Genomic DNA, 26,719 nt, shown 5'->3' with positions numbered 1-26,719 from the left:
AAAACTGGAATGCAAGCAGATTCAACTAAATTTCCAAGAAATCAAACTTAGAAAAAAAACCCCAATAGAGAACTGTAGTATTCTAGTAATAAAGAGTCAAGGTCTGAACTTGGAGGGAGGGAAGAGGTCAGAGTAAAGAGTAAAAAGACATTTTGAAAATCCCTAGAATTTTCCCAAGTTGTTGAAACATTAACCCAAGAATTTTTTCCCCTCCAGTAGTTAGTTCAGTATATAAAAATAAAATAACTATATGCTTTCTATTTCATTTTGATAACTTGTCAGCAGTGACCCTAACATTGGTTTCTTTATCATTTGGATTACTTTGCCTTGCTCAGTGAATGGGGGCTCTTGGTCTGGCGAACCTCCCAGGCGGAATAGCCATACATTCAATTGTCGGATGCTGGTAAAACCTTTACCTGATTCTGAAGAGGAAGGTCATGATAACCAGGAAGCACATCAGAGATATGAAACTATGCAGTGCTTTGCTGTGTCTCAACCAAAGTCCATCAAAGAAGAAGGAGAAGGTAGGGCGAAATCTCTAGGATATTTTATATAACACATGTATTTATTCTTTAGCTGCTTCTTTCACACTTTAAAATTAGTGGTCGCAGAGAGAAAATTTAGAGACAGTTTATTCTGTTGTTTTTTTACCTCATTAAGACTTTTTATAATAAATTTAATTTTTAAATCTCTAAACCAACTCTCTTCAATAGAATTTTCAGCAATGAAGGCATTGTTCTGTACTGTCAATGTCTGGTGCAGCAGCCACTAACTACATGTGACTGTTGAGCATTTGAAATGCTGGTAATGCAACTGGGAAACTGAATTTTCTATTTTATTAAGTTTACATTTAAATAGCCACATGTGGCTAGTCGATACCCTGTCAGAGCAGCCCTGATAGTGGTTGAACCTTTTGGGGAGCCTTACGAAGCCCCTGTGATCATCTGCTGCAAGCTGTGAGCTACAGCCCTAGAAAAATGCACACGGCACAAACAGCATTTTCCATATACAGTGGGCCCCTGAACAACTCAGGTTAGGGGCAGCCAATCCCTACATTATCAAAAATTCATGAATAACTTTTGACTTCTCCAAAGCTTAACTAATAGCCTACCCTTGACTGGAGGCCTTACTGATAATAGTCAATTAACATATAGTTAGTATATTACATATATACCATATTCTTGCAATAAAGTGATCTAGAGAAAAGAAAATGTTATTAAGAGAATCATAAGGAAGAAAAGATAAATTTATAGTACTGTATGGATTTATTGAAAATAATCCATGTATAAGCTGGACCTGTGCAGTTGAAACCCATGTTGTTCAAGGGTCAACTATGCTTTCAAGAGAACAGTGGGTTCTATATAGCTTATTGGTAGCTGCTGGGTCCACAATCTGGTATAACAGAATGACACTTAAGAGAGGGTAGAGATGGGAGTAGAATGGAGGGTGTTGCAGACTCTAAGCTCTTAGGCTCTTTCTTCTTAAAGAGAAGCTGATGTAGTATCCTCCCCTACACCCTCCAAGCAAGCCTAGTTCACAGCTTAGTGTCACTCTGCAATATAAGACAGCGCTGAATGGTGCCTTCTGCATGCATAGCAGAAGGGGAAGAACTGAGGACTATCAGTAAACAACAGAAGCATCATGGGCTTTACAATCAGGCAGGCTAGCCCCTAATTCAGCCCCCACCAATTCCAACTCTGGACAAGCTCCTCAAGCTCTGTGAACATGAGTTTAGTCTAGGTTCTTGTTAAGTCAACAATAGATAGCAGTACGAGAATGTAATAAGGATTACATGACTATGCCTGAACCGTGATTGGCATTGAGTACTAGTTGTTTAGTTCTTTAAAAAAAAAATTGTGTAAGTAATTTTTAACTTAAATTGTATTAGGAAGGATGTAATAGAACTATCATAGATGATACATAGCTTTTCAGAATTAAATTTGTACATAGGTATTGAACGTCAAGTGATTTTTATTCACTTTTATGCAGCAGAGTAATAAGTACTGCTAATTGATCCATCTATGATAATATCCTAAAGCAGTATAGAAAAGATATAGCTGAGCTAATTTTTGTTTTGGTGTTAACATTTTTGGACATTTAAAATCTAATTCTGGGTGTTAGTTCTCAATATAGCATATAAGTAGAGTTTCTGAGCCATGGTGTGCTCAGGTTCAAGATCTGGCTTCACTGAAGTTAGGGATGATATTGAGCAAGTTACACAAACTTCATGCTTTGCTTTTATCCTCTGTTGAGATGATGCTAGTACCTACCTCCTAGAGTTATTAAGAGGATTAAAGGAATTAGTAGTCTATAAAAGCAGTTAGACAGATACCCGTTTCATAATAAGTACTCAAATTTTCATGTTTATTATGTTGAGAATGAGGATTACACTTAATTTTGTGATACCTGTCTAGATTTAGTTTATAGTCTTTGTTTGAAATTGCATATTGCCATCGTAAGGGTACTTACATTTTTTGATAGAAGGTATGTCTAATTGTCCAGTATCGTGGCAAACCTGAAACTCAAGAAGCAGATCCTGCGCAAAGCAGTGTATCATATTTTGGTTTTCATTATTTCTCTACTTCATTATGAATTCAGCTGGTTGTTACTATCAGCTGTTTAATAAGGAAGGACTCCATTCTTCTCCATCATTGGGTGGCTGGTTTCAGGTTGCTAACGCTAGTATGGTGGATATTCTTGTATCACGTGTATCGTGTGGCCTCAGCAGTTTATCCTCAGCTCCCCCCACCCCAGCCCTGCTCATCCTACACAGCACATCCCCTCCGTCTCCCCAGCTGTTCCCACTTCAGTGAAGGAGAGAATAAAGCCAGTGAAAAGCAGAGGTGCACAGCCTTTTTGTGACTCTCTCTCTTATTGATTTACACTTGAGTTTGCTTGAATCATTAAAAAAGCCTAATGTGATAACCCTAAGTATCTGCGATTGAAGATTTGCAGTCCTGCTTGATTTGTGTGGCAAGGAGAGTCCCCATGAAGGAAAGACCGGTTCTTCCCTCATCAGAAAGTTTTACTACTCGCCAAGATCTCCAAGGTAAATTTTCTTTGCAAAGAAGACCAAAGAAATCGTTTTAGAATGCTTACATATTTGTCAACGCAAGCAGTGTGGTTATTAGAAGGCTAAGGATGCTGGGACTAGCGACTGCTGGGTAAAAGCACTGAGGAGCTGGAGAGTGGGACATGGAGGGACAATTATTTTCACTGCCTGCCCTTTTGATCCATGTACTCTTCTAAATAAATACTCTTTTATCTTTTAAAAATTTAATTATTTCCATAAGTAATAGATGAGCACATAGGTGTAATGCTTGCTGTTATTTACTAGGCAAGATCACATCACTGGACACGAGCACCATGCGGGCAGCCATGAAGCCTGGCTGGGAGGACCTGGTGAGAAGGTGCATTCAGAAGTTCCATGCACAGCACGAGGGGGAGTCTTTGTCCTATGCCAAGAGGCATCATCATGAAGGTAAGCATCTCCAAAGGATATTTTTCTTGATCTTGATTTTGCTAAATTACTACTTCCTATGGGATCTTTCTCTGAAACTGATTCCATGAGTTCATCTCAGCAGACTTGGGTCTGGTTACTCTTTGTGTTCCTGTGTATCTGCATCACCTCGCCCAGAAGACATTGCCATCTGAAGGAAGATTTCATGGAAGCCATAGGATAGAAGAGTGTGATGTGGGACGTAGACTTGGACATGATAATTTCACAGATGAAAGGACAGGGAAGGAAGTCATTGTCTTTGATTCTAAGGCTTATCTAGATGTATAAGGCAATAAGGTACCATCTAATAATCAAAAGAAATACTATCTGAATCGTAAGGAAAACCTGGAAAGAAGAATGAAATGAAATTTGTGAATTTTTTATTGAGGTGACAGTGGGGTTCCAAGCCTTCCTTCCAGATGACCACTGAAGGCTGCCCAGATGTTTCTGAAAGGGTCAAAGAGACGAAGTGACATACCTGATCAGGGTCATACAATTAATTCATAGGCTGGCTGGAACTAAACCCAAGACTTCGGCATCATATTTCAGTAGTAATAGCTGCCCTTATTGCGTACCTGGTCTTGTCTAGCATTGTTCGCCTTGCCCTTATCTCATTGGTCCTCCTGGCCCACCGTGAAGCAGGCGCTGTGACTCTCCTGCTGTGGACAGGGAGGCTGATGTAGGGGAAATGACAGCTCCTGAGCAGTTTGTGAGTATCAGCGCTAGACGTTCATCTGAGGCCCGTCCTGCCAGTCACTGTGCCCTGCTGCCTCCAGAGGTCTTCCATAGAATCACTTTTCCTCAAATGCAGCCTGGGTTTTTGTTAAATCGGCAAGGACAAAGGAAAAAAAAATCCTTTCCTTAGTACTTACCGAGTATTAAGTGGGAAGGGACAACTTTCTCCTTCTCACAGCCAGGGTGGCCAGACCACCTGGGAGGGACCAGTATGCCTCTAACTCAGTTTGGCAAACTGACTGCATTTTTGTAGAGAAAAATTGTAACTCATTATTGAAAATAGAGTTTTAGTTTGTCATCTTTGTTCAGTGTGCATCATTAACCTTGGCATTTTACCAGTAATGTTTATATGTTTAAATTTTATGCTTTTAAGATCACTCATGAAAAGTGTACATCATAACTAATGACCTCTCTCCTTTCTCGTAGCTTTTCCTCACCTTATTCATCCATTTTATCTTATTTATTATTATTTCTTTTAAAATAAGCACATAAAGTTGAAGAGAAAAAGAGGAAATAAAAAGGCTATATTTGATAGGAATAAATACCATTTCATCAGATCCGGTTTAAAATAAAAAAATAGTAACATCGAAAAATAAGAGATCACCACAAGCAAACGTGTCCTTGGGCCCTGTGTAGCAGCACCCTGCATTTAATTCTGAGGCTTCCTGATCCCTTACAGAAGGGCTTAGACAGACGTACCAGGCACTATGCTAGGTTTCATTAGATGGGACCCACTGAAAAGAAATTCTGAAATATATGAAATACATTTCATGTAAGTGTGCAAAGTAGATAAGACAAGGGTAATCATTTGCATTAAATAAAAATCTGCTAGAGGGCCTTGTTTAAATGAAGGGCTTCCTGAATGTGTCACAGGCATTCTTCCATGGGTCTCCTTAGTAAACACTTTTGATGTAGATCAAATGAAAATGGAAAATCTTAGAGGATCACATCCAAGGTCAGATAAAATTCTGAAATTATAAGCCATTGGAAACATGAATCTATTATAAGCATGGTATTTATGCTACCTTTTAGGAACATAGGTACTGTAGAAGGCAAGATATGCATATGGACAGTAGTTCATTTCCAGTGTTGCCACTTCACAGTATCTCATGTGACAGATGAGGCCAAAACATAATACTTAAATACTGCAGGTAACAAGCTGCAGAGGGGGTTTCTTTAGGGAAAAGTACTCGAAGTGAGATTTTACCAAGAAACCAGAATATATACCATGTGTCATCCTCTGTCAGCCTGTCTCTCGCTCTATCATTTGTGGAATGGTGAATGTGCTTGGTCATTTTGGGGCTGGGTATTCAACCCACAGAATTTGTGCTGAGGATTATTTGGTAAAAACATGGTAGTCATCTTAAATGGTTTAAGAGGTAATTATATTATATGGCTACTTTTTCTCAATTGAAATATTCTTTTTTAATATGCAGTTTTAAAAAGATGCAGTTTAGTTTTAAAAGTTGTTTTAAAAGATAAATCATGAAGTTTTATTTTAAGAGGAATTATTTTAATGTGGTTGATCTGTGCTATATTTTCTGCAAGTGTCTTGAAAATGGAAATAGCCTGATTCTTTATCAAGACATTAAACCAATTCCATGTCACTAAGATTTGTACTTTTGTTGTTTCAGTTTTCTATTTGGCCTTTTTTTCTCTGAAAAGATTTTTCTGATTATTTAAATTGTCTTTTACTTCCTGTTGTTTTAACCACAGAAATAATCCTTCTTATTCACTGAGAAACAGAACTGGGGAATAGTGTGAGATGATGGATTGAACAGTATGTAACTTAGATGAATATACAGAGAATATATTGTTATAAATTTTACTGTAATATTTGTATTAGTTTAAAGAGAAATGTGCATATGCTTCACAGGTAAGCTTAGTTCTAAGAAATCATCTTCCTTTACCAAGTTAAAGATGTTGCAAAAGCAACAAATTATTCTAGAGCTTTTCAGATTGTACACTTTTGAGGTATCATGTTTATACATTGTTTTCTAACATTTTAAACCATTGTAAAGCTTGTTTTGAGCTAATAAGTTGTTTGTTTACATTCTGTTTTACCATGGTACAGATTTTTAAAAACATAGTTTGAGTGTCTCAACTTTATTTTTTTTTAAATATTGCATTTATTGCTATTTTAAGTGAAAAATAAATGTGCTTTTAAAAATGTGTAATGTTTTGACATCATGAAATACTGCTTACAACTCTGACTACTTGTTGGAAAATATTAAACGTAATGAAGTTTATTACTAGTACTATGTCTCATCCCGCCCCCACTGTGATGTTTTTCTAAACACGCATTCTGTTTCCTCGCTCACTGGCAGTGCTGAGGCAAGGATTGGCTTTCAGTCAGATCTATCGTTTCTCCTTGTCGGATGGCACTCTCGTTGCTGCACAAACGAAAAGCAAACTCATCCGTTCTCAGACTACTAATGAACCTCAGCTTGTCATATCTTTGCATATGCTTCACAGGTAAGCTTAGTTCTAAGAAATCATCTTCCTTTACCAAGTTAAAGATGTTGCAAAAGCAACAAATTATTCTAGAGCTTTTCAGATTGTTATACATTTCTGTTGATCAACCGAGACAGTAAAATATAAAATTAAATTGCTATTAACTGTTGGTTTAAAGACAACTCATGATACCAGCTAAGTAGGGCTGTACTTTGAATTCAAGCCTGAGTACTAGTGAATTTTTAAACCCAGCTGGAGGAGCACAGGCTAACACTAACTTTGCTCTGATGTGACTGCCTGTTACATCAGAGAAGGGAAAATGACCACTTCTCAGTGGTGGCACCAGAAGGGCGGGAATACCGAAGCCACGACCGTGACTTCTGCCCCTATGTGTTTAAATTTAAAACTTCCAAATATGTATACTTAGAAGGAATATTTTAGGTTTTTACTCTCAGGGTTAAATTAACTTTTTAACATTAGACTTTAAATTGAAGGGTAATAAACATTTCCGTAAGAAATGAAAGTAAAGGAAACTAAATGTTGATTTTTAAAATAAATGTCATGAACTGTATTGTTTTAGAGCACAAATTTAGGAAAATGATTGCATTTCAAGTTAGAAAAATATTGTTGTACATGCTATATAAAACTTTATGAGGTACTATCAGAAGATACATAAAGTTGTTCTGGGTAAGGGGTCTCCTTTTATTACATTTCTCAATTATTTACATTCTTATTTTGAATTTAAAAAAAATCAGGCAGCACTCTTGCCAACTGTTAATAAATCTGACCTCAAACTGAAACAATTTAGAAGTGATTACAGATGTGCCAGATTTCACCCCCTAACTGAAAGCTGATGTTTGACAATTTGTGAAACCTGTTTTGTTTGGGTTTGTGAACATATTTAGTAACTCACGAGTGACTGCCAAGCTATAAATTAAGGCTCATAGGGCTTGGAAAATCATCGAGCTCAGAAAACCTGCTTTTAGCCATTGGTAAGGGAGTAGATTAGAGTTGTCCAGGAGTCGGGGAATCATCACAAACTAAGGTCACGCTGATGTTCCCTCCCACGTTGTCTGTTCTGGAGACTCTTGCTTTGACTAGCAGGAGATATGGGTGTGGGGATCTGTTTAAGTGATCTAATTCTAAACAGTTTGGGGAACTTCACTGGTCCTGGAACTTGCAGCATTTGTAATAGTGAGGGGCAGGTTTTCCCCCTGAAGTTTGCTCTTCATCTTGAGCCAAGTCATGCACATCAGAGCTCTCCAGGCTTATAGATGTGTCTATTGTTAGGAATTATAATCTCTGGGAAATAATTGAAGACAGCTATACTCGTTTGGGTCATTTCTTTTGGACAGTTCAAGCTCTAGTTATTCAAGATAATATACCATTTAATGAGAAAGATATATAATTAATTGGAACCCCTCTAATGTCTTGTCTAATAACTATAATTTCAGTATGGCAGTAGTCAAATCTAAACACACCCCCTCTGTAAAACCGCAGACATCTTAATGAGTTGACTGAAAAACATCCCTCTTGGTCCAAAACTATACATGTTCAGTCTTGCCCATAATTGCAGATTGTTTCATCAAAGTATATCTTTCTTTTAAGTGTAGCCTGTTCTTTTTAAAGAAAAGAGGCCATTTCATTTTTTTTTAAATTAATAACAACTTGCTGAGTGTTTCGCCTTTTATCTTACATTTTTTTCCTCATTATACAGAGAGCAGAATGTGTGTCTAATGAATCCGGATCTGAGTGGACAAACGATGGGGAAGCCATTGAATCCAATTAGCTCTAGCAGCCCTGCCCATCAGGCCATGTGCAGTGCGAACCCAGGTCAGGACATGACCCTTGGTAGCAATATAAATTTTCCCATAAACGGCCCAAAGGAGCAAATGAGCATGCCCATGGGCAGGTTTGGTGGTTCTGGGGGACTGAACCATGTGTCAAGCATGCAAGCAACCACTCCTCAGGGTAGTAACTATGCACTCAGAATGAACAGTCCCTCACAGAGCAGCCCTGGCATGAATCCAGGCCAGCCCAGCTCCGTGCTTTCACCGAGACATCGCATGAGCCCTGGGGTGGCTGGAAGCCCCCGAATCCCACCCAGTCAGTTTTCCCCTGCAGGAAGCTTGCATTCCCCTGTGGGAGTTTGCAGCAGCACAGGAAATAGCCATAGCTACACCAACAGTTCCCTCAACGCACTTCAGGCCCTCAGTGAGGGGCATGGGGTTTCATTAGGGTCATCATTGGCTTCACCGGACCTAAAAATGGGCAATTTGCAAAACTCCCCAGTTAATATGAATCCTCCCCCACTCAGCAAGATGGGAAGCTTAGACTCCAAAGACTGTTTTGGACTGTATGGGGAGCCATCTGAAGGTACAACTGGACAAACAGAGAGCAGCTGCCATCCTGGAGAGCAAAAGGAAACAAGTGATTCCAGCATAACCCAGGGCGTGAGCAGTGAGCGATCTGATGGACAGAATAGACTGCATGACAGCAAAGGACAGACCAAACTCCTCCAGTTGTTGACCACCAAATCTGACCAGATGGAGCCTTCACCCCTGTCCAGCTCTTTGTCGGACACAAACAAGGACTCCGTGGGTAGCTTACCTGGTTCTGGGTCGACACATGGGACCTCGCTCAAGGAGAAGCATAAGATTTTGCACAGACTCCTGCAGGACAGCAGTTCTCCTGTGGACTTAGCTAAGCTAACAGCAGAGGCCACAGGCAAAGAGCTGAGCCAGGAGGCCAACAGCACAGCTCCTGGTTCAGAAGTGACTATTAAACAAGAGCCAGTGAGCCCCAAGAAGAAAGAGAATGCACTACTTCGCTACTTGCTAGATAAAGATGATACTAAAGATATTGGTTTACCAGAAATAACCCCCAAACTTGAGCGACTGGACAGTAAGACAGACCCTGCCAGTAACACAAAGTTAATAGCTATGAAAACCGAGAAGGAGGAGATGAGCTTTGAGCCTAGTGACCAAGTAAGTTTTATAATGTGTTCTCCCAAGTCTACTAACCCATATCCGTCAAGGATTTTCTCCACAGGGGCATTTTGAGTCCTCAGGTGATTAGATAAGAATAAATCTTCTCTTATTGTTCTTACTTGATTGAAATAGAGCACATTCTCACTGAAGCTGCATGTTCCAAATACTCTTTATCTAGTAAAGAGTGCATTGTTACAGCACAGGGTTGACTGTTGTTGTTGTTGTTGTTGTTGTTGTTTGGTAAAAGCCAAATGGTACGTATTTTAGCCTTCACAGACAATACTGTCTGTGCCACAGCTATTCATTTCCATCATTGTAGTGTGGACACAGCCATAGACATTGACAACATACGGTGTGTGCTGTGCTCTAGGCCTTGATAATTTGAGTTTTATACAGTTTTCCTGTGCTGCAAAATACTCTTCTTTTCAGCTAGTATACATTGAAATCCGTTCTTTCTTCATGGGCCAAACAGGCAGTAGCAGGGCCTGGCCTGCAGGCCAGCTGTGGTTTGAACCCTGTTAGTTGAAGATGCCTAAGTTGGAGATAATTGTTTCCTTGAAATTGGGCCTTGGCAGCACAAACTGAATTAAATTATTTCTTACTTACTTTTCTCCTTCTTTGAGATCAGGGTTTGACTGGTTTTTCAAACCTAATGTAGATCATTGTAACTCTTTTCTCAGCCAAAACTTCTGATTCACACTAAAGAATTTCTTAGACCATCAGTATAAAAAGTATGTAAGGGGAAAGGAAAGTTAAACTTTGACTTGGTGTTGGCTTATCTGAGCCATTGTATATAAATACAAAACTATCTATTGTTCTTAACTGAAGATTTAATTCCCTGGAAAAACCCAGGATGGTTAATGTGATAGTCAGAATTATTCTTGATGATACTCTAAGGAATAATGACATCACAAGGAAAATGTAAATGATTTAATATTTTCTTTACTTAAAAAGATGAGTTATTACTAACACAATGGCTTGGCATAAGGTATTTCCTGGGGAATCTGTGGCCGGCTGGGTTAATGATCCAAGACCTGCTCCCTCCACTCTCCCTCCAATCCCTGTACTTCAAGTCTTAAGACATGATTGGTTAAAAAGCAAAGGAGCTGCACGGGCCTCTCTACTTAAAATGGTTCACTAATTTGTTCTTGAAACTTGTTTCGTAAGTGGATATTATGTGTGTCACTGTCTTCAGGAACTAGGTGTGGATTGGGGAGGGGAGAGGACAGCACCCCTTGCTGTGTGTATAGCCTTGAACTCTGCTGAGTCAGCAGAAGCTGATCCACAGGCAGGTTCGGGATTGAAAGCAGTAGTTGGAAAAACTGAGGCCACCCGTGCTTATAGCTGGGCTCTGTCCAGGTTTCTAAGCACTTGGCTTCCTTTATTTCTTTCACTTTAATGTCTTGACAGATGCTTCCATTCCTATATGGGAGATACGATTTTCAAGACTTTGTTTTCTTCCCAAGGGAAACAGCCTAATTAAGTAAATAGCTTTGGTAATTAACCCTTAAACTTAGGTGTTAGTGCAGAATTCTCTATAACAGCTATTCTATAATGCTGTAAAATCATTAGATGGGGAAACTGAGGGCTCAGCAGAAAGTTAGTAGCAATATCTTGGCTAAAGTGTACTGTAAAACCATATTGACAACTCTAAATGTTTTAATCTTTGAGGTTTTCTAGATTAGAATATACAGAGCTAGTGGCAGTTCAGGGTGTCAAGCACAGATACTGTCACTCAAGTTTCTTGAACGCTAGAGGGCAAGATGGTGACTCCTGAGCTCTACCGAAGCTTAGTGGCTAAGTGGTTGGCCCCTCCCTCCAGAAACAATTTGTTTCCATCCCAGGCCTGAGGCCCTGGGGATTTAGAGGGCCAGGGAGGAGGGACACTGTTTGGCATTTCTATATTTAGATATATGATTATACTAACTTCAGACAAAAAAACTGACAAAGAGAAGGTTTTTTTTAACGTTCTTGCAGTTTCTAATTGTTGTTTATGAGAAACATTTTTCTAACTAAAATTGTCCCAGCTAGGGAACATAAAGCCTAGAGTGTTGTCAGCACACATATATTGCATTTCGATAGACCAAAAAGCAATGCACACAAACACACAGGTAACAGGGTTTTTTTTTTCTTAATGAAACCTAGTCTGTGTCTCACCCTCATACTCTCCCATTTAAAACTCCACCAAAAAAATATTGCTTCAGAGTACTTTTAACATCAAAAACATTGCAACTTGAAAAGTTACCACAGGAAGTATGCATTGCTTAAATTTAGATCAAAGTTAAAATGACTTAAAGAAAAAAACTGATTCTTTCTCCTCCTGCTCTCCTTCACTAATTCCAAATACAGATTAATTGTATCTCCTACAACTGTTGAGCACATTTATTGAAGACTTTTCTTTGATTTCAAGGGAATGCAAGTTTTTTATTTAGTGAGATAAATTGTTAGCAAGCCTGAAGTGCCCAGTTAACTGTCTTGTTATTTTGACTCAGAAAAGAGCCATTAACCAAGTGTGTGTTTAACCTATCACTGACTTATTAAGGACAGGAAGTATTCCAATGATGCTATTATACCTAAAATAGCATTCTTTACTGGGTAGAGTATTTAAACATTTGTTTCTGTGGCATTTCATCACCAACAGGAAGTAATGACAGCAAAATTTCCAATATGTTTATTAACTTTGAAGTTACATACTTATTTACACAATAGGGTCTGTTGATGCTCCTCCAAATGGAAAGTATGTTCCTTCTAATGCTGCTGGGCTACCTAGGATGAGGGTTTAGAAATAGTCTAAGAAGAATTTCTTGTTAGTTGGTTCCATTTAAACGGCAAACCACATCTTAACTTACACTGATGGTATTTCCCTCCAAATGTGGTAAATTGTATGACCATGTTTTAATAATTTTATGTTAGGCAAATATGGTAAAATTACACTTTTTATTTAAAATTTTGAAAAGATGTTCAGTAATTTATTAGAATACTTATATTATTAAAATACGTGTGCTCTTGATATTTGCTTCAGAGAACAAGTTACTTGACACATGAAAAATTCATAAAACCAGAAAAGTGAAAAATTAAAGAAATCAAGTTCAATTTTCATTTTGTAGAACTTGTATAAAAATCTTTGTGACTCATTTTCTGCCTGAAATAGTTTAAAACTATTTGAACTGATGTGGCTAATTTGAGCATTCAAATAGATGCCTAAGCAAAACTTTGAAGTATCTTGGCAAAGCCTTTTAAAGGAAGGCATCAATCTTTGTGTCTTGGAAGAAATCATGCCTAACAAAGTGGTGGAGAGGGACTGACTAGAAGAACTTTGGATGAGAATTAAAGCTTACAGAAATTTAGGGGTGGAAATGTTTGATCATAAACTAAGTGTGATCAAATCCATCCCTTCCAGAAACTACATGACTACAGAAAAAAAGTCATGTTTGTCCGGTTTTATTACTAAACAACCGAAGGGGTACAGACATTCTGAACTTGATCTCCTTGAAGAGAAACATCTTAGAGTAAACTTACAATAATTAAATTAACATTAAATGTGTACCCCAAAAATGGACAAGAATAAACTCAAGCAAAGCATTATTATCTCTAGTGGGGAAAATTTCATAGTGCATCTTTCTGATGATTCATTTGAATGAATTCAAATACTATCAGTAGTTATAGGTCTCTAAACAACCTATTTCTTATGAATCTGACACCAAGAAGTTCCTACATGGTTTTCTTAAGACAAATTAGCGTTTAGTTACTTGTCAGAACTAGATTGATCCAAGGTTGAATTTGATCAGCTCTTAAAATGAAAAAGATTATTTGAAAATCAGTTTTCATATATGCTTTTTAAAATAAAAGTCAACCAAGGAAAATGATGGATTTTTAAATTTCTAATTATTTGAAATAAAAACAAATTGATTTAAACTACCAAATATATTTTAACATTGTATGTGAGTATATATGTAGCATTAGTTATATACAGGGTCCAGCAGAAGTAAGGCCTGGTTGAGTGTGGTTGGCAGGGTAATAATATGACTGTAATAACTTACCATTTTAATTTGAACATTTCTTCTAAAATGTTGTGGTGTGCTTGAGTGTGATATTGTTATTACAGAATTACATGCTTATGAGTTTGTAATAAAAAGGGGGCGTTATTTCTGCTGAAATATATGTATGTATGTGTGTATATATGTATATAGATGGGTGCATGTATATATATATATAAAACATTAGACTGATTTTAAACTCATACAGTACTAGACACAAGAGTAGATTACAAAGGAATAATCTTCAATTCTGTCATTAGAAGTCTTTGAAACTCTGATATTTATTTTTTTGTTTGTGATGGCTTAAATTATTATAATTTTATTTGCATGGAAATAGTAAAGGTAAAAATGAAAGGCAAGAGTCTAAACCCAGACTGTTGTTAACTGATAGTATAAGAACCTTCTTTAAAATGTATCTTGGGTTGAGGGCAAATATAAGAGCATCCATTGAGGGAAAATGATCTATTTTTTATGATTGTTTATACGAATATATTTATTCTGGATGCTTCTCAACCAAGGCAGTCTGCAAAGATTTCTCAAGAAGCAACTTACCACTTAAGAACAGCCACCTCCTTCACACACAAATCCCCCCACCAGCACGCACGCGCGCGCGCGCTCTCTCTCTCTCTCTCTCTCTCTCTCAGCTTCAAGGGCCACTTTCTAAAATTCTCTTCACAAGGCAGCATTGTAGTGGGACATCTTGGTTTCCTAGGACAGCCACACATTACAGTTTATTGGAACCTCTTTTTAATCTCTATAGAATTTTTCATGACACAGCTATAAGGCTATCATACATTTTTATGAATCATTTTGAGAAATTAATGGAAATTTTAGGAATTCCTGTGAGCAATTTAGTTCATCCTGGGAAATTTTTTTTTTAGGTTACAAATTACTGGCTGGCTATTATTGTGTTCCAGATAATAAATGTTTATGCTGATCTTTACACCTTACATATTCAGCAAAACATCATAAAGATAGATTTGCAGTGGCCTCACTTTACATGTACATTTAACTTATACAGAATCATTTGTACTTACTCCAAAAAGAAGGAGAGGTGGCTATTAAATCGTTATTTAAGTAGTGTGAACAGTTCGGCCCACCATTCAACCTGCTGAGTATGTGCCCTAATGGAGTGACCCGGTGGTGTGTGACAGTTGAGTGGGTCTTGGTTCTCTTGTGCCCCTCATGGTGTGACAGTGTAGCTACAGGCTTCGAAGTGCAGCATGGCCCCTACAGAAACTACGTCATTTAGGTCTCAGCCAAAGAAGCAGTACTGTGCTTCCTCTCTGGAGGAAAAACTGGCTGGGTGCCCTGGGAGGGGATGTCCGGTGAGGTGCCTTCCTAAGGAGTTTCAAGGATCATCTTGTCTGCGTCTGTCTGTCCTGTAGGATGCTACCTTCAGAACTTCACCCTCACCTAAGATATGCCTCTCCCATATTTGATGCTTCTTTTGTTAGAAGTGGCTGGCTAAACTAACTAGAAAATGTCCTTGTAATTGCTTTAACAACCCATTAGGAATTCCCTGGGAAATGGATCCTTATTACATTTGCTATGAATTGCAAAAACCTTACCAAATCCAACCTCTACATGGGGAGTAGGAATTGTATATAGGATAAAACTGTAAGCCCTTCTGCTTAATTATACCTCATATCATATGTAAACAGTTTCATCTGAGTTGCCAGTATAGACGAAAGGATTAGTCACAGCCAAGGATTCAAAGTCCATTCAGTGACTTTGGGGAAATTGCCTAACTTATGTTTTCCCACCTACACATCAAGAAAATCATCCTTACCACTTTCTTCACTAGAAAGTAACCCTAGCGTTTAACTGAGTCATTTTCTTGTTTGGTTGGCACTGACTTTAAATACTTGGCACATAGGTCCTTTCTACCTAAAAGAATATGAAAATCAATTGGGCTTTCTGGAAGAAAAGCACTTAGGCGTAACATGGAGGTGATGTTTACCTTATTATTTTAAGGTAATTGAAATGAAATTATTTTCATAAAGGAAGAGCCCTTTAAGAAAACATTTTTTTGGCTTCTGTGAAGTTGGGTTGATAGGTGCTGTGTCTGGGGGCAGCCTGTTTCATCCTGCTTCCCTACATTTTGTCACTTAAGCTGGTGAGTGACTGAGAGAGCCAGTGTTATTTGAAACTGAAAGTACAAGCAGGAAAAACTACCAGTCACGTTGAAAAGGCAATGCTTAGCTGTTCGTGGTTGCTGCAAGCTGATCTTGCATTTTACCCCCTGCTCTTAAAAAAAAAAAGTCCTAAAAGGGAATCACCATTTACTAAGTACTAATGCAGTGTAAATTTGGATCATATTTTCACTCAGCATTTGTTATCGGTGTCATTTCCTAGGGAAATTAACCACAAAACCTAGATCTGGACTGTAAGTCTTTGGTTAATTAGAGATATACATATTCATGACTAATTGAATTATTAGCATAAGGGGGAGTTTATAAATTACCAATGAATCACAATGCTGGAAGAGAGTTTTCTTTCTAATTGAGTCATCTCTCTTTTTACAGACGAGAAAATTGAGGACCAAGAGGTTAAATTATGTGTTCTTTGTCAGTTTAATTTTTAAAAAGATCAGTTAACTCTTGGGCCTGAGGTGGGCATGTATTTATTTGCATCTTTTATTTGGCTGTGGTGTCTTATACCAGTTAGGTCTATAATTGTAAGCGGGCCTGTGGTTGCCCACTCTTAGAGTGGGACTGGATAAATTCTTCTGTTGTTAACTGCAGCCTGGCAGTGAGCTGGACAACTTGGAGGAAATTTTGGATGATTTGCAGAATAGTCAATTACCACAGCTTTTCCCAGACACGAGGCCTGGCGCCCCTGCTGGATCAGTTGACAAGCAAGCCATCATCAATGACCTCATGCAACTCACAGCCGAAAACAGCCCTGTTACACCTGTTGGAGCCCAGAAAACAGCATTGCGAATTTCACAGAGCAGTGAGTATGAGATATTGATGGTTATGCCATATAATCACCATCAGAAAGGGGGATTAGTAAAATCTCATGCAAATGGCCAAGTCACTTCAAGGTTTTTATGGTCAGATAGCACCATCTACTGTCCTGGGCCTCCAAAACAGTATTCAAAGTGGATTCTTGTGAACATGGCTTCCTGGCATTCTCTTGCAGTTAATTTAATCAATGTGGAATGAAACCGGCTGACCTACATAGATACAGTTCTTTAGATGATTGTCATATTTCCCTGCATTTCGGTTATTGCCTTCAGAAATGGAGTTTAAAGTAGATTTTTATGTGTTTTAATAACTGAATACTGAAACTATAAAAAATTAGAAATCTCTGCAGACTTTTTAGGAATAATATACTACCAAAAATTCTCTAATCATGTGAAAGGGCAAAACACATTAAAAATATCTCGCCCTATCTCTTAGGAATCCCCATATAAATATCAATTTTACATGGAATTTTATCATAAATGTTTTCTAAGTGCATTTTAAGTTTGGTTAGTTTGATGTAAAGTTTGAAGACCTTAGACTATCTTATAAAGTACATTTTTATTATTTGTTTTTATTTTAAATTTTATTTAGATAAGTTTAAGATGAAACCTTCCTTCACTATGAGCATTTGCTGGTTGCCTAAAGTTGCCCAATAGTTTGAATGGAAGAAAATATTTTTCTTGTTCCAGGGACATAATTTATAGAAAGGTAGATAATCTCCTTAGAGTTACATTGGTGGACAGAATTTTTTCTTTTCCTCTTCCAGTACAGTTTGGCCCAAAGCTTAACATTGGTTCTCAAACCAGAAATGGCGATTATAACCAAATCACAAGATGCCTCTATTTACTAGATCTTTTCTCAAGTGATTCCTGATCATTCCAAAAAGGGTAAAACAAAGTAGAGTTTTTGCTGTTATCTCTTAAACCTTCCTATTTCTCAGAGAATGGAGGGTTACGTGGGGACTGTGGGAGATGACAAAGTCAAAGAGCTAAGACGTGAGTAATAAACACACTCGAAAGTTTATGTTTCTTAACCAGAGGAATTAAAGGACAAACTTCATGTGAACTCATGGTTTTTCCTCCATCTTTGCCTTCTAATAGTGTTCACATTATTGAATGGTTGCCACATAACTAAACTTGAGAAGGTCATGAAGAAATTCGTATATAATTTATATTCCAAGCCCCAGTTCTTCTGCATATTTTACTTCTGTTATTGATTCTTAAGAACCTTTCCTTTCAAAAATCCTATTTCATACTATGTTTATATAATTCAGAGAAAGTAAAGTACTTGGTATTATTTAACAAATTGGTGCTGTCAATTATAATTTATAATATCTTTGTACTTTTAAAGTTAAATAACATTGTTATCAAATTACTGGTTGTGTGGTAGTACAGTGCACTGGTGTATTGCTTGTTGCACAATAAGTTCTTGGGATCGAACCATAAGAACCCTTTCAAATCTAAATGAATCTGGAATTCTAAAAAGCTGTATTTAGAAGATTAAAGATTACAGTCCTAAAGCGTTAATAATTACTTCAAGTAGCAGAGTCCACACTTGAATATTTCCACTTTTGATGAAATTTGGTACTTTTGGCCTAATGGTACTCCTAAGAAAGTCTAGTGAAGACATGATATTCTCACCACATGTTTCTGGGTTTGGTACTATATGTAGGAGATGTATGTAGCTTCATAGCTGTGACAAAGCAATACTCCTAAATTTGAATAATATAACATGAAAAAACATATCAGTAGTTTACTTAGCAAATATAATTAAATATTAGAAACTAGTATTGGGGAGAAAAATGCATGGTAAATGATAGGCATGTTCTTCTTTTTCTTTTTTTTCATACGATTTAATTAATTTAGTCACCTGTGGATTAGATGATGTGATTTTGACAGTGTTTTTTGTCTGTGAATTTACCTTTTATGTAGGCAGTTGGTCCCTGGTGTGCATATCTTTGTTATTTTACAGATGACATTTTCCCTGAACATTAATTCTTTTAATTCTCTTCTGTTATCTACTATTAACCTTTAATTTTCATTTGTTTTTTTCCTTAGCTTTTAATACCCCACGACCAGGGCAACTGGGCAGGTTATTGCCAAACCAGAATTTACCACTTGACATCTCATTGCAAAGCCCAACTGGTGCTGGACCCTTCCCACCGATCAGAAACAGTAGTCCCTACTCAGTGATACCTCAGCCAGGAATGATGGGTAACCAAGGGATGATGGGAAACCAAGGAAATTTAGGGAACAATAACACAGGTAAGGGCTCAAATACACTGTTACTTTACTGGGTTACTTAATGATGTATTCATCCACATCAAACTAGTAGAATTCTTCAAGTGAAATTTTTCATATTGGAAGCTAACATATGAACGTAAGAAAAGTATTCAGATTTTCACCTTGAGAGTGGTATATGAAGCATTGGAAAACATTACAGTAAACTGACCATTTTATTTTATTCTGTGATCCTTACTTTCACAAGGTTGCAAATCATTAATCCTATTACAGCATAGGCTTATTTTACTTGTATTCCAGTTACTGTTCGAGACAGTGGTGGTGTGTGTAAAATAATTTGGTGCTTGTCAGTTTTTTGTGCTAATCTGCCAATAACCCCAAAACTTCCTATTAATTGATTATTTGTGTTTGGAGATTTTCAGGATGAAAGTTTAAAATTCAGCCAACCTTTCATACTTGTAAACAATACAGTTCTTATTCAGAAAAATACTAATTCAAAATTTAAAACTTTAAACAATAGTATGCCTGGCTGATAATAACTGGCTCAGGACTTCATCTTGGAGTTGCCTGTGATCTGGTTTGGACCGTGATCTGCTGTACCTTGAGGTGTCTGCCTGGTTGCCCACGCACATTCCTAAGTGGTAGTCATTGTCATAGCAGCTACCATATTCCCGAACTTTCATCTGATTCACGCTGGAAATCATTGCAGCAGCACTGGTTGCTATAACCACCACGTCCTGTACCCTGTAATATCTGTTTATCACAGATAGCAGGATGCTGACTTTTCTAATGAAGAACTGCTCACAATTTATAGCTTTCTTCCTTTGTTGAAATGAAGTTCTAAAGATAAAGGCATTAAAAGAATAGATGTTATCAAAAGAACTTATCTTGGTGAATGTTTAATTTTGGGGATTTTTTTTTTAGCTTAGTATGTAAATATTTGCCATATAGATAGTTAACTGAAAATAAGAGTTCGATTTAAGGGGAAAAGATGGATTATTTTACTTTTCTGTTGATAAGCAATTTATAGAGAATATAAACTATGCTATATGAAAATAGTTGATTCATTTAACAAGTATTTATTGGGTGTCTATCATTAAGTGCCAGTAACCTACTACTTTACTAATTTGTATGTTCATGGAAACAGTGCCATATTAATTTTATATTATTTTTAAGGTAAAGTATTGATTTATATAACTAAAATATCAGTTTATGTAAAATTCTGTAAGAGAAAAAGAACCAATGATTTATTAAAGATGGCTTTGTATTAACAGAGTACAACGCAATCTGAGTTCTTATGGGAATCTTAAGTACGAATTTGGGGATATACTTATAGACAAATCTGGGCAGCCTAGAGATCACTGATATTCAGGGTGTTATCATACAATTAAGTGTCTGTGCTTCATTGAAAAAGAAAAAAAAAAAGACTGAAAGAGACTACCCCAGTTATAACTGCATTAATATTGTTGAATTATGGATGATTTTTCCTTCTGCTTTCTAGACTTTCTATAATCTTGTTATGCTATTTACATAATAGATTTTTGGAAAGCTAAAATGCCTATTCCCCCATAATATCTTTGTAGAGTTTAAATCTAATTTTAAAATGGTTTTAAAATATATATTACCATAATATTGTTCTGACTTTTTCAATCTCATTAAATGTCTGTCACTCTTAGTCTCCTAATTGAGCACATTCTTATTTCACCAATGAAAAACCACTCATAATACATGGTCTCTCCATTTCTTAAATCTACCCTATTTTTGGTTGTTTATTATAATTAAATGAAAGCAAGCCATCTATTTGAAAGCAAACTTCTATATGTCTGTCATAAAACATTTCAAAAGAAGGGTCCTTACTTGGGATTTTTCCAGAAGCTTTGGAATATAAGTCTTAACAAATCTTTGGCCATTGCCAGCATCCAGGGGACCAGCCCACAGAGAACAAACTCCTGATCTTGCTTGCCAGTATCGCACTCTTATTGTTATGTGTTGTCAAATGGCTATTGATATCTCAAGCATAAAAGGATTTGTCAAATCTGTCTTAACCCATGCTAGATCTGTAATCAGGAGTGTGGTGGTCCAGACACGTTAAAGTAGTTAGGAGTCTCTCTGGCCTTGGCTTACAAAGAACTGTAGTAAAAAGATCTGGTAATTTCCCTATGCTTTAGAGGTTCCCCTGTACAATTTTGAAGCTTAACAACTGATAATACTCTGAAAGGGATAGGCATAGGCTTCATGGGGTGTTCTCTGTGATTTTTGTCTGATTATCAATTTTTTACCTTGTGCCTCTTAGCCTCACCTCCTTTTTGGAAAGTAAAGCATTGACGTGTGTATCAGCTAATGTGATTCACTTCCTCAGGAAGGAAGTTGGGGTTATCCACACGCCACAGCACCTGTTTCTAAGTACATATGGGAACAATTTTAACAGCTTTTCCGAACTATAAAGAGTGGCAAGTCTATGTTATTAAAAAAAATCTTTGTAGTAATTGCCGGTTCTTATTTCTTAGCCAAAGGCCCACGTCTGTCCCAGTGAGGGCCTTAGCTATTGGGCTAACCGCATATTACAGACAGATTATCTCGTTTAGAGTAAGATCATCTGGTGTTCATCCGTGCTGAGATGTTTTCAGTTCCTGCAACTCTCATTTCTTTGGTTTGCCTGCAGGGATGATTGGCAGTAATGCTGCCCGGCCCACTGTGCCATCTGGGGAATGGGCACCACAGAGTTCTGTGAGAGTCACCTGTGCTGCTACCGCCAGTGCCCTGAACCGGCCAATCCAAGGAGGTATGATTCGGAATCCAACCGCCAGCATCCCCATGAGACCCAGCAGCCAGCCTGGCCAAAGGCAGATGCTTCAGTCTCAGGTCATGAATCTAGGTAAGGTAGTTCAATGCTTGTGGCTTTTAACTTTCATGCTTTTTTAGAGTAACAGCTCCATAAGTTCTTTCAAGACAAGTTCCTAATTTGCAATGTAGGTGATTCCCCTCATGTCAAGCTGTCACAAATAGGATCTTGCTGGAACTCTGTATAAGAATCTTTCAGTTACCTAAGAGAACCAGCTACCTTTATGATGTTTTATTTTTATTAAATTACCTAACTTCAGCTTTTGAGAGAGTGAATTAGAGTGTCTCACTATAAATGGTGTATTTTGAAAAAGTGTGGCAGTGGCAGTGGCAGAGCAGTGGTTGCTGGCGCTGGGTGAGTATCAGGATCATCTCAGGACCGTCAAACGCAGGCTCCTGGGCCACAACTCCGCACTGTTAAACCAGGCTCCCCCGTGTCCTCACTGAAGGTGCAAGGTATTGTAGACATCTCAAAAATTGTGAGGATCAATAGAACTCTATTTGGGTACAAGTCACATGTTATTAAAGTTAATGGCTTGGTACATTGTATGTTTCCATTTATATGAAACGTCCAGAATAGGCAAATCTGTAGAGGAAAAAAACAGATTGGTGTTCACCTAGGACTGAGGGTCTGGGGGAGGGGGAGAAATGGGGAGTGACTCCTAATGGTCACCCTTTGGGTGGCTTTTGGTGAGAATAAGAATGTTCTAAACTTGATTTTTGTGGTTATTGTACAACTCTGCAAATGTACTAAACCCACTGAGTCATATACTTCAAATGAGTAAGTTATATTGTATGTGAATTATATCTCGATAGTCATTTAAAAAAATTAATAGTCTGTGCAGCTCATACTCAAGATTATTTTCTTAATCGTTGACATATTAACCTTCCTCTTACCTTGTACATTAGCATAATTCAGATAAGTTAATGTTTATATACTTTTTCATACACTTAGGTATTGTGCCATAAGAGCTAAATCATTAACAGAAAGGTGCCACGATTGTTTTGAGGAGATGTTTCAAAATTCTCTTCCCACCTCTGGCATTGTTTTCTTACTAATTAATTGCTCAGTGCATTTGGGCTTATTGTTCCTGAAAGATGACATTCCTATCACCTTCTACAGAGTGTACTTTGATTTAATGAATGGTTCGGAAGCACGTTCATATCATTTCAGGCTGGCGTGAAAAATGCTAAAATGCCCAGAATTCCATGTGAAATTAAACTGGGAAATTTTTTAAATATCCCTTCTTTTTAAAATTATCTTAATAAATACCTTATATCCAGAAATTTAATTTATTCTCAGTCTTTCTTCACTGAAGGGCCCCTCAGCTGGCTTTTGAGTTTGAAATACAGCTCTCTGAGCTTTGCTGTGTAGATGAATTTCTCCAATTTTTAATGCACTCAAAAAAAGCCAGAAACTCAACAGGAAATCTGTTGTAACGGAAGACAGGTCTATAGATAATGTTAACAATGAAATCATTTAAAAACTCATATTATTGCCCTCGCCAGTGTGGCTCAGTTAGCTGGAGCATTGTCCCTTAAAACAGAAGGTTGCAGGTTTGACCCCCAGTCAGGGCACATGCCTGGGTTACAGGTTTGATCCCCTAGTTGGGGCATGTATGAGAAACAACTGATCAATGTTTCTCTCCCTCTCTCTCCCTCCCTTCCCCTCTCTAAAATCAGTAAGTATGTCTTTGGATGAGGATTTAAAAAAATAAAAAAGAAATAATATAAAACTCACATCATCAATAGCCTTATGCCTCTAAAAAGAACTATTAAGAATGAGCATGTCTGAGCTGTCTGAGTCTCCTCTCTGCTCCACCCTTATTGGGTATAGTGAGTTCAGGAGCATGCGCAGACCAGCAGCTCCCAAAACATGGCTCAGGACCCCAGCGCCCTTTGGAAAAGGTGTCTGCCAGGCCAAAACTGTTTTCATAATAATACTAAGACAATGTTTTTCTTTCTCGCTGTCATTCTCTCACAGGTACATAGAATGTGGAAGCAGATAGGAGACTCTGGCTCTCTTCTATCACTCCAGACATTAAACTGATTTGCAGAAATGTAAAATAATGTCAGTAAAAGGCTTTTTAATTAAAAAAATTATGCTAATATATAGTAGGTTTATTATGATGATTTTTAAATGAATTAATAATTATTTTTCTATTTGCCAGTTTTAACTTCTAATATAATAAATATCAACAAGATATACCCCACATAAACAACATCTTTTTGGACCAAATATAAAGGGTTCTAAGTGCAAAAAGAGGTTTAGAACTGCTGCTCTAGGTACTCTGTGAAGTAGGGGACAAGCCTTGATATTTATTGCCTCTATTCCTGTATCAGAACAAAAATTGTCTTATTATTTTCACCTAATTATTATTCCTTCTATCTTTTTCATTTTCTAAAAAAAACACACACACTCAACTTTGTATTACATAACAGAAATAGGTACTTCCCGGATTATAACTTCTAAGATTTTTGGATTTTTATCTTCTCCTTTTTTAGGGCCATCTGAATTAGAGATGAACATGGGGGGACCCCAGTATAGCCAACAGCAAGCTCCTCCAAACCAGACTGCCCCGTGGCCTGAAAGCATCCTGCCCATAGACCAGGCCTCCTTTGCCAGCCAAAGCAGGTGAGTGCTGAGTGCCCATAAGATCCCACAGAGAGCAGTGCTTCATGAGTTCTAAGCTATCTTATGTGTACCTGTGCCAAAAGTCAGTCTTCTCCTTTTCCCACTTTTCGTGTGTTCAGGCTGTATTGTCTGCTGGGTAGGGAGAAAGCCAGAGCTCGGACCTACAGCATGCCTATAAAGAAGTTACAATGTTGTTGGAAAATAAAATGTGCACACTGATAAGGGCAATATGAGTTAGTGTGCACTATAAATGCCATAAGAGAAATAAACCATATTTCAAGAGATAATCAACTCGGGTGACTGGTAGAGGCTTCAAGAAGGCTGTGAAGAAAAGGAGTAATTTCAGGAGGCAGACATGGCAGGAAGCCAGCCCACCTGGCAAAAGCAGCCTAGTCAGAGGACTGGGTGTTACAGAAGCAACACAGTATGTTTAGGATAACAGAAAATCATCTAGTTTTCTATTTCATATGTTTTGCCACATTGAAAAAAAACAAAAGGCACTATCAGAAGATTTGGCTTGAAGGGTAGATCAACAATAGAATAGGTTTATAGGGGGCCTTAAAATACCAAACTGCGAAGAGTTCAGACTTGCACATTAAGCCGTTGAAACAGATTTTTTGAAAAGGATGTGGTGTATGATCAAGTTATTGAGTTTTATTGGCTGTGATTATCAATTAATCATTTTTGTTTCCTTGTCAGTGATCTCTTCTTTCTAATTGCTTTTGAGCAATTCTTTGCATTTGCTGCATTGTAGCTTTACTACAGTGTGTGTAGGTGTGGGTTTATTTATTTATTTCTACTACTTGTTATTTGGTATATGTTGTTCATTTCTAAGAGTTTTATTTGGTTCTTTTTCATAGCCTCTTTTTGTTTGCTTAATTTTGTGATTTTATGTTTATGTCTTTAAACTTCATGTTAATCATTATTTTCTAAATATTTTTTATTCAATAATTTCAATATCTGGATTTCTTGACATTCTAAATCCAGTGATTGACTCTCGCTGTAAATCCAGTGATTGATCTGTTTCCCAGAGTACTTTGGTGATCTTTCATAGCCAATCTCAATGAAACACCTAGGGTTGAAATTGAGGGCACTTTTTGTAAGAGAGAATTTGCGGTGGTCTCTACTTACTTGGGTCTACTTCAGGGTCCCTCAGCTTAGCCCAGCAGTCTCAGGGCAGCTCTTTGACTTTTGTGCTTTAAAGATAAGAAAACATACCTGCCACTCATGGCACAGGGGATGCTCAGGTTTTAGCTCACTGGGTTTTGTGTGTGTTATTCCCTGCCGAGGTAGCACCACAATTGTGTTGCATGCACAGTCTCCCTGTTTTTTAGCAGAGCCCTGGAAGCAGGAGTTGCCCAGGGGACCTGGGGCCTGAGTGCTGGCACTGCTCAGCTGGCTGGAAGGTGAAGAGCCTCAAGGCAGAGAGGTAGCTGGGAGCCTGGGCAAGAGGCAGTGTGGGAACCCACAGGATGCAGGCCTTGTTTTCCAGAAAGTAAACTTACACTGGAGAAATTTGGCCTTGAGGCTCATATATAAAGAGTTGGGTTGGAAGCTCAGTAAAGACCTTACTGCAGACTATCCTTCCGGGATCATTCTAGTCTAAAATTATACATAATAGTACTCTTATCAGATTCACAAATGTTAGAAGTCAGTAGGTTTCTGAAATTTCGCAAAAGTAGAATGCATTTCCAGAGGTACTTACAAATACACATTTCTGAGTGAGTCCCACCCAGGGAGGAAATGAATGCTTTTGTTGCAGTTGGGGTTGCACAGCTCAGAATTGTGTAGTGCCCATTTTCCTTTCTATATGTTAAGAGAATAATAAAGGATTCAGAGGATTCAATGAATGATGTTTAAAAAAAAAAATAGTAGAAGATGAACATGAGCCTAGTAACCCGATTGGTGGGAGAAGTAGAGAGCTGGTTATTTCACTGAGAGGAAAGATATGGGGGACGGCCTAATAACTGTCTTAGGGAGATTAAGAAGGAAGGGTACTCGCCAGCTGCATTCCATTCACTTAGGAGGAGAAGTAAGTGTTTTCCAACCCTGCTGGGCCTGTGGTCCGCCTCTGGGGTCTCATTTAAAGGCAGGTCTGCCTGGAACCTAGGAGACCTGCTGGTCCTACCGCTGTACCTTGAGTAGAAATAAGGCTGGAGAGGCAGACAGGAAGAACCACAACCAGGCATTCTGGCTATTTCTGGGCTGGCTCCCACGGGCAGTGGGGCCTCATCTGGGTTTCCTGGGGACTCCCACGTGGAGGCAAGGGCTTTATCAAGCTCCCTTCAGCTCGTGAGTCGGATTTGATGGTGTCAG

General features: G+C 37.9%; 1 protein-coding gene across 4 annotated transcripts in view; it reads left to right on the top strand.

Moving 5' to 3' along the window:
- The window catches only part of NCOA2 (nuclear receptor coactivator 2), a 288,197-nt gene that overhangs the window by 235,876 nt on the left and 25,602 nt on the right, over positions 1-26,719 (top strand). For 3 of the 4 annotated variants that reach the window (XM_054590238.1, XM_054590237.1, XM_054590239.1), the window contains exons 7-15: positions 336-524; positions 2,948-3,049; positions 3,338-3,481; positions 6,562-6,709; positions 8,406-9,675; positions 16,463-16,673; positions 18,745-18,951; positions 21,590-21,802; positions 24,274-24,403. In XM_054590238.1, coding sequence (XP_054446213.1) covers positions 336-524; positions 2,948-3,049; positions 3,338-3,481; positions 6,562-6,709; positions 8,406-9,675; positions 16,463-16,673; positions 18,745-18,951; positions 21,590-21,802; positions 24,274-24,403 — 2,614 coding nt within the window. The remainder of the gene's footprint in view (positions 1-335; positions 525-2,947; positions 3,050-3,337; positions 3,482-6,561; positions 6,710-8,405; positions 9,676-16,462; positions 16,674-18,744; positions 18,952-21,589; positions 21,803-24,273; positions 24,404-26,719) is intronic. The other variant, XM_054590240.1, reaches the window with a different exon arrangement.

Source organism: Pteronotus mesoamericanus, unplaced genomic scaffold (assembly GCF_021234165.1).
Source record: "Pteronotus mesoamericanus isolate MK-2021 breed Mesoamerican mustached bat unplaced genomic scaffold, CSHL_Meso_final scaffold_174, whole genome shotgun sequence".
Taxonomy (NCBI): Eukaryota; Metazoa; Chordata; class Mammalia; order Chiroptera; family Mormoopidae; genus Pteronotus; species Pteronotus mesoamericanus.
This window is presented reverse-complemented; position numbering and strand designations above follow the sequence as displayed.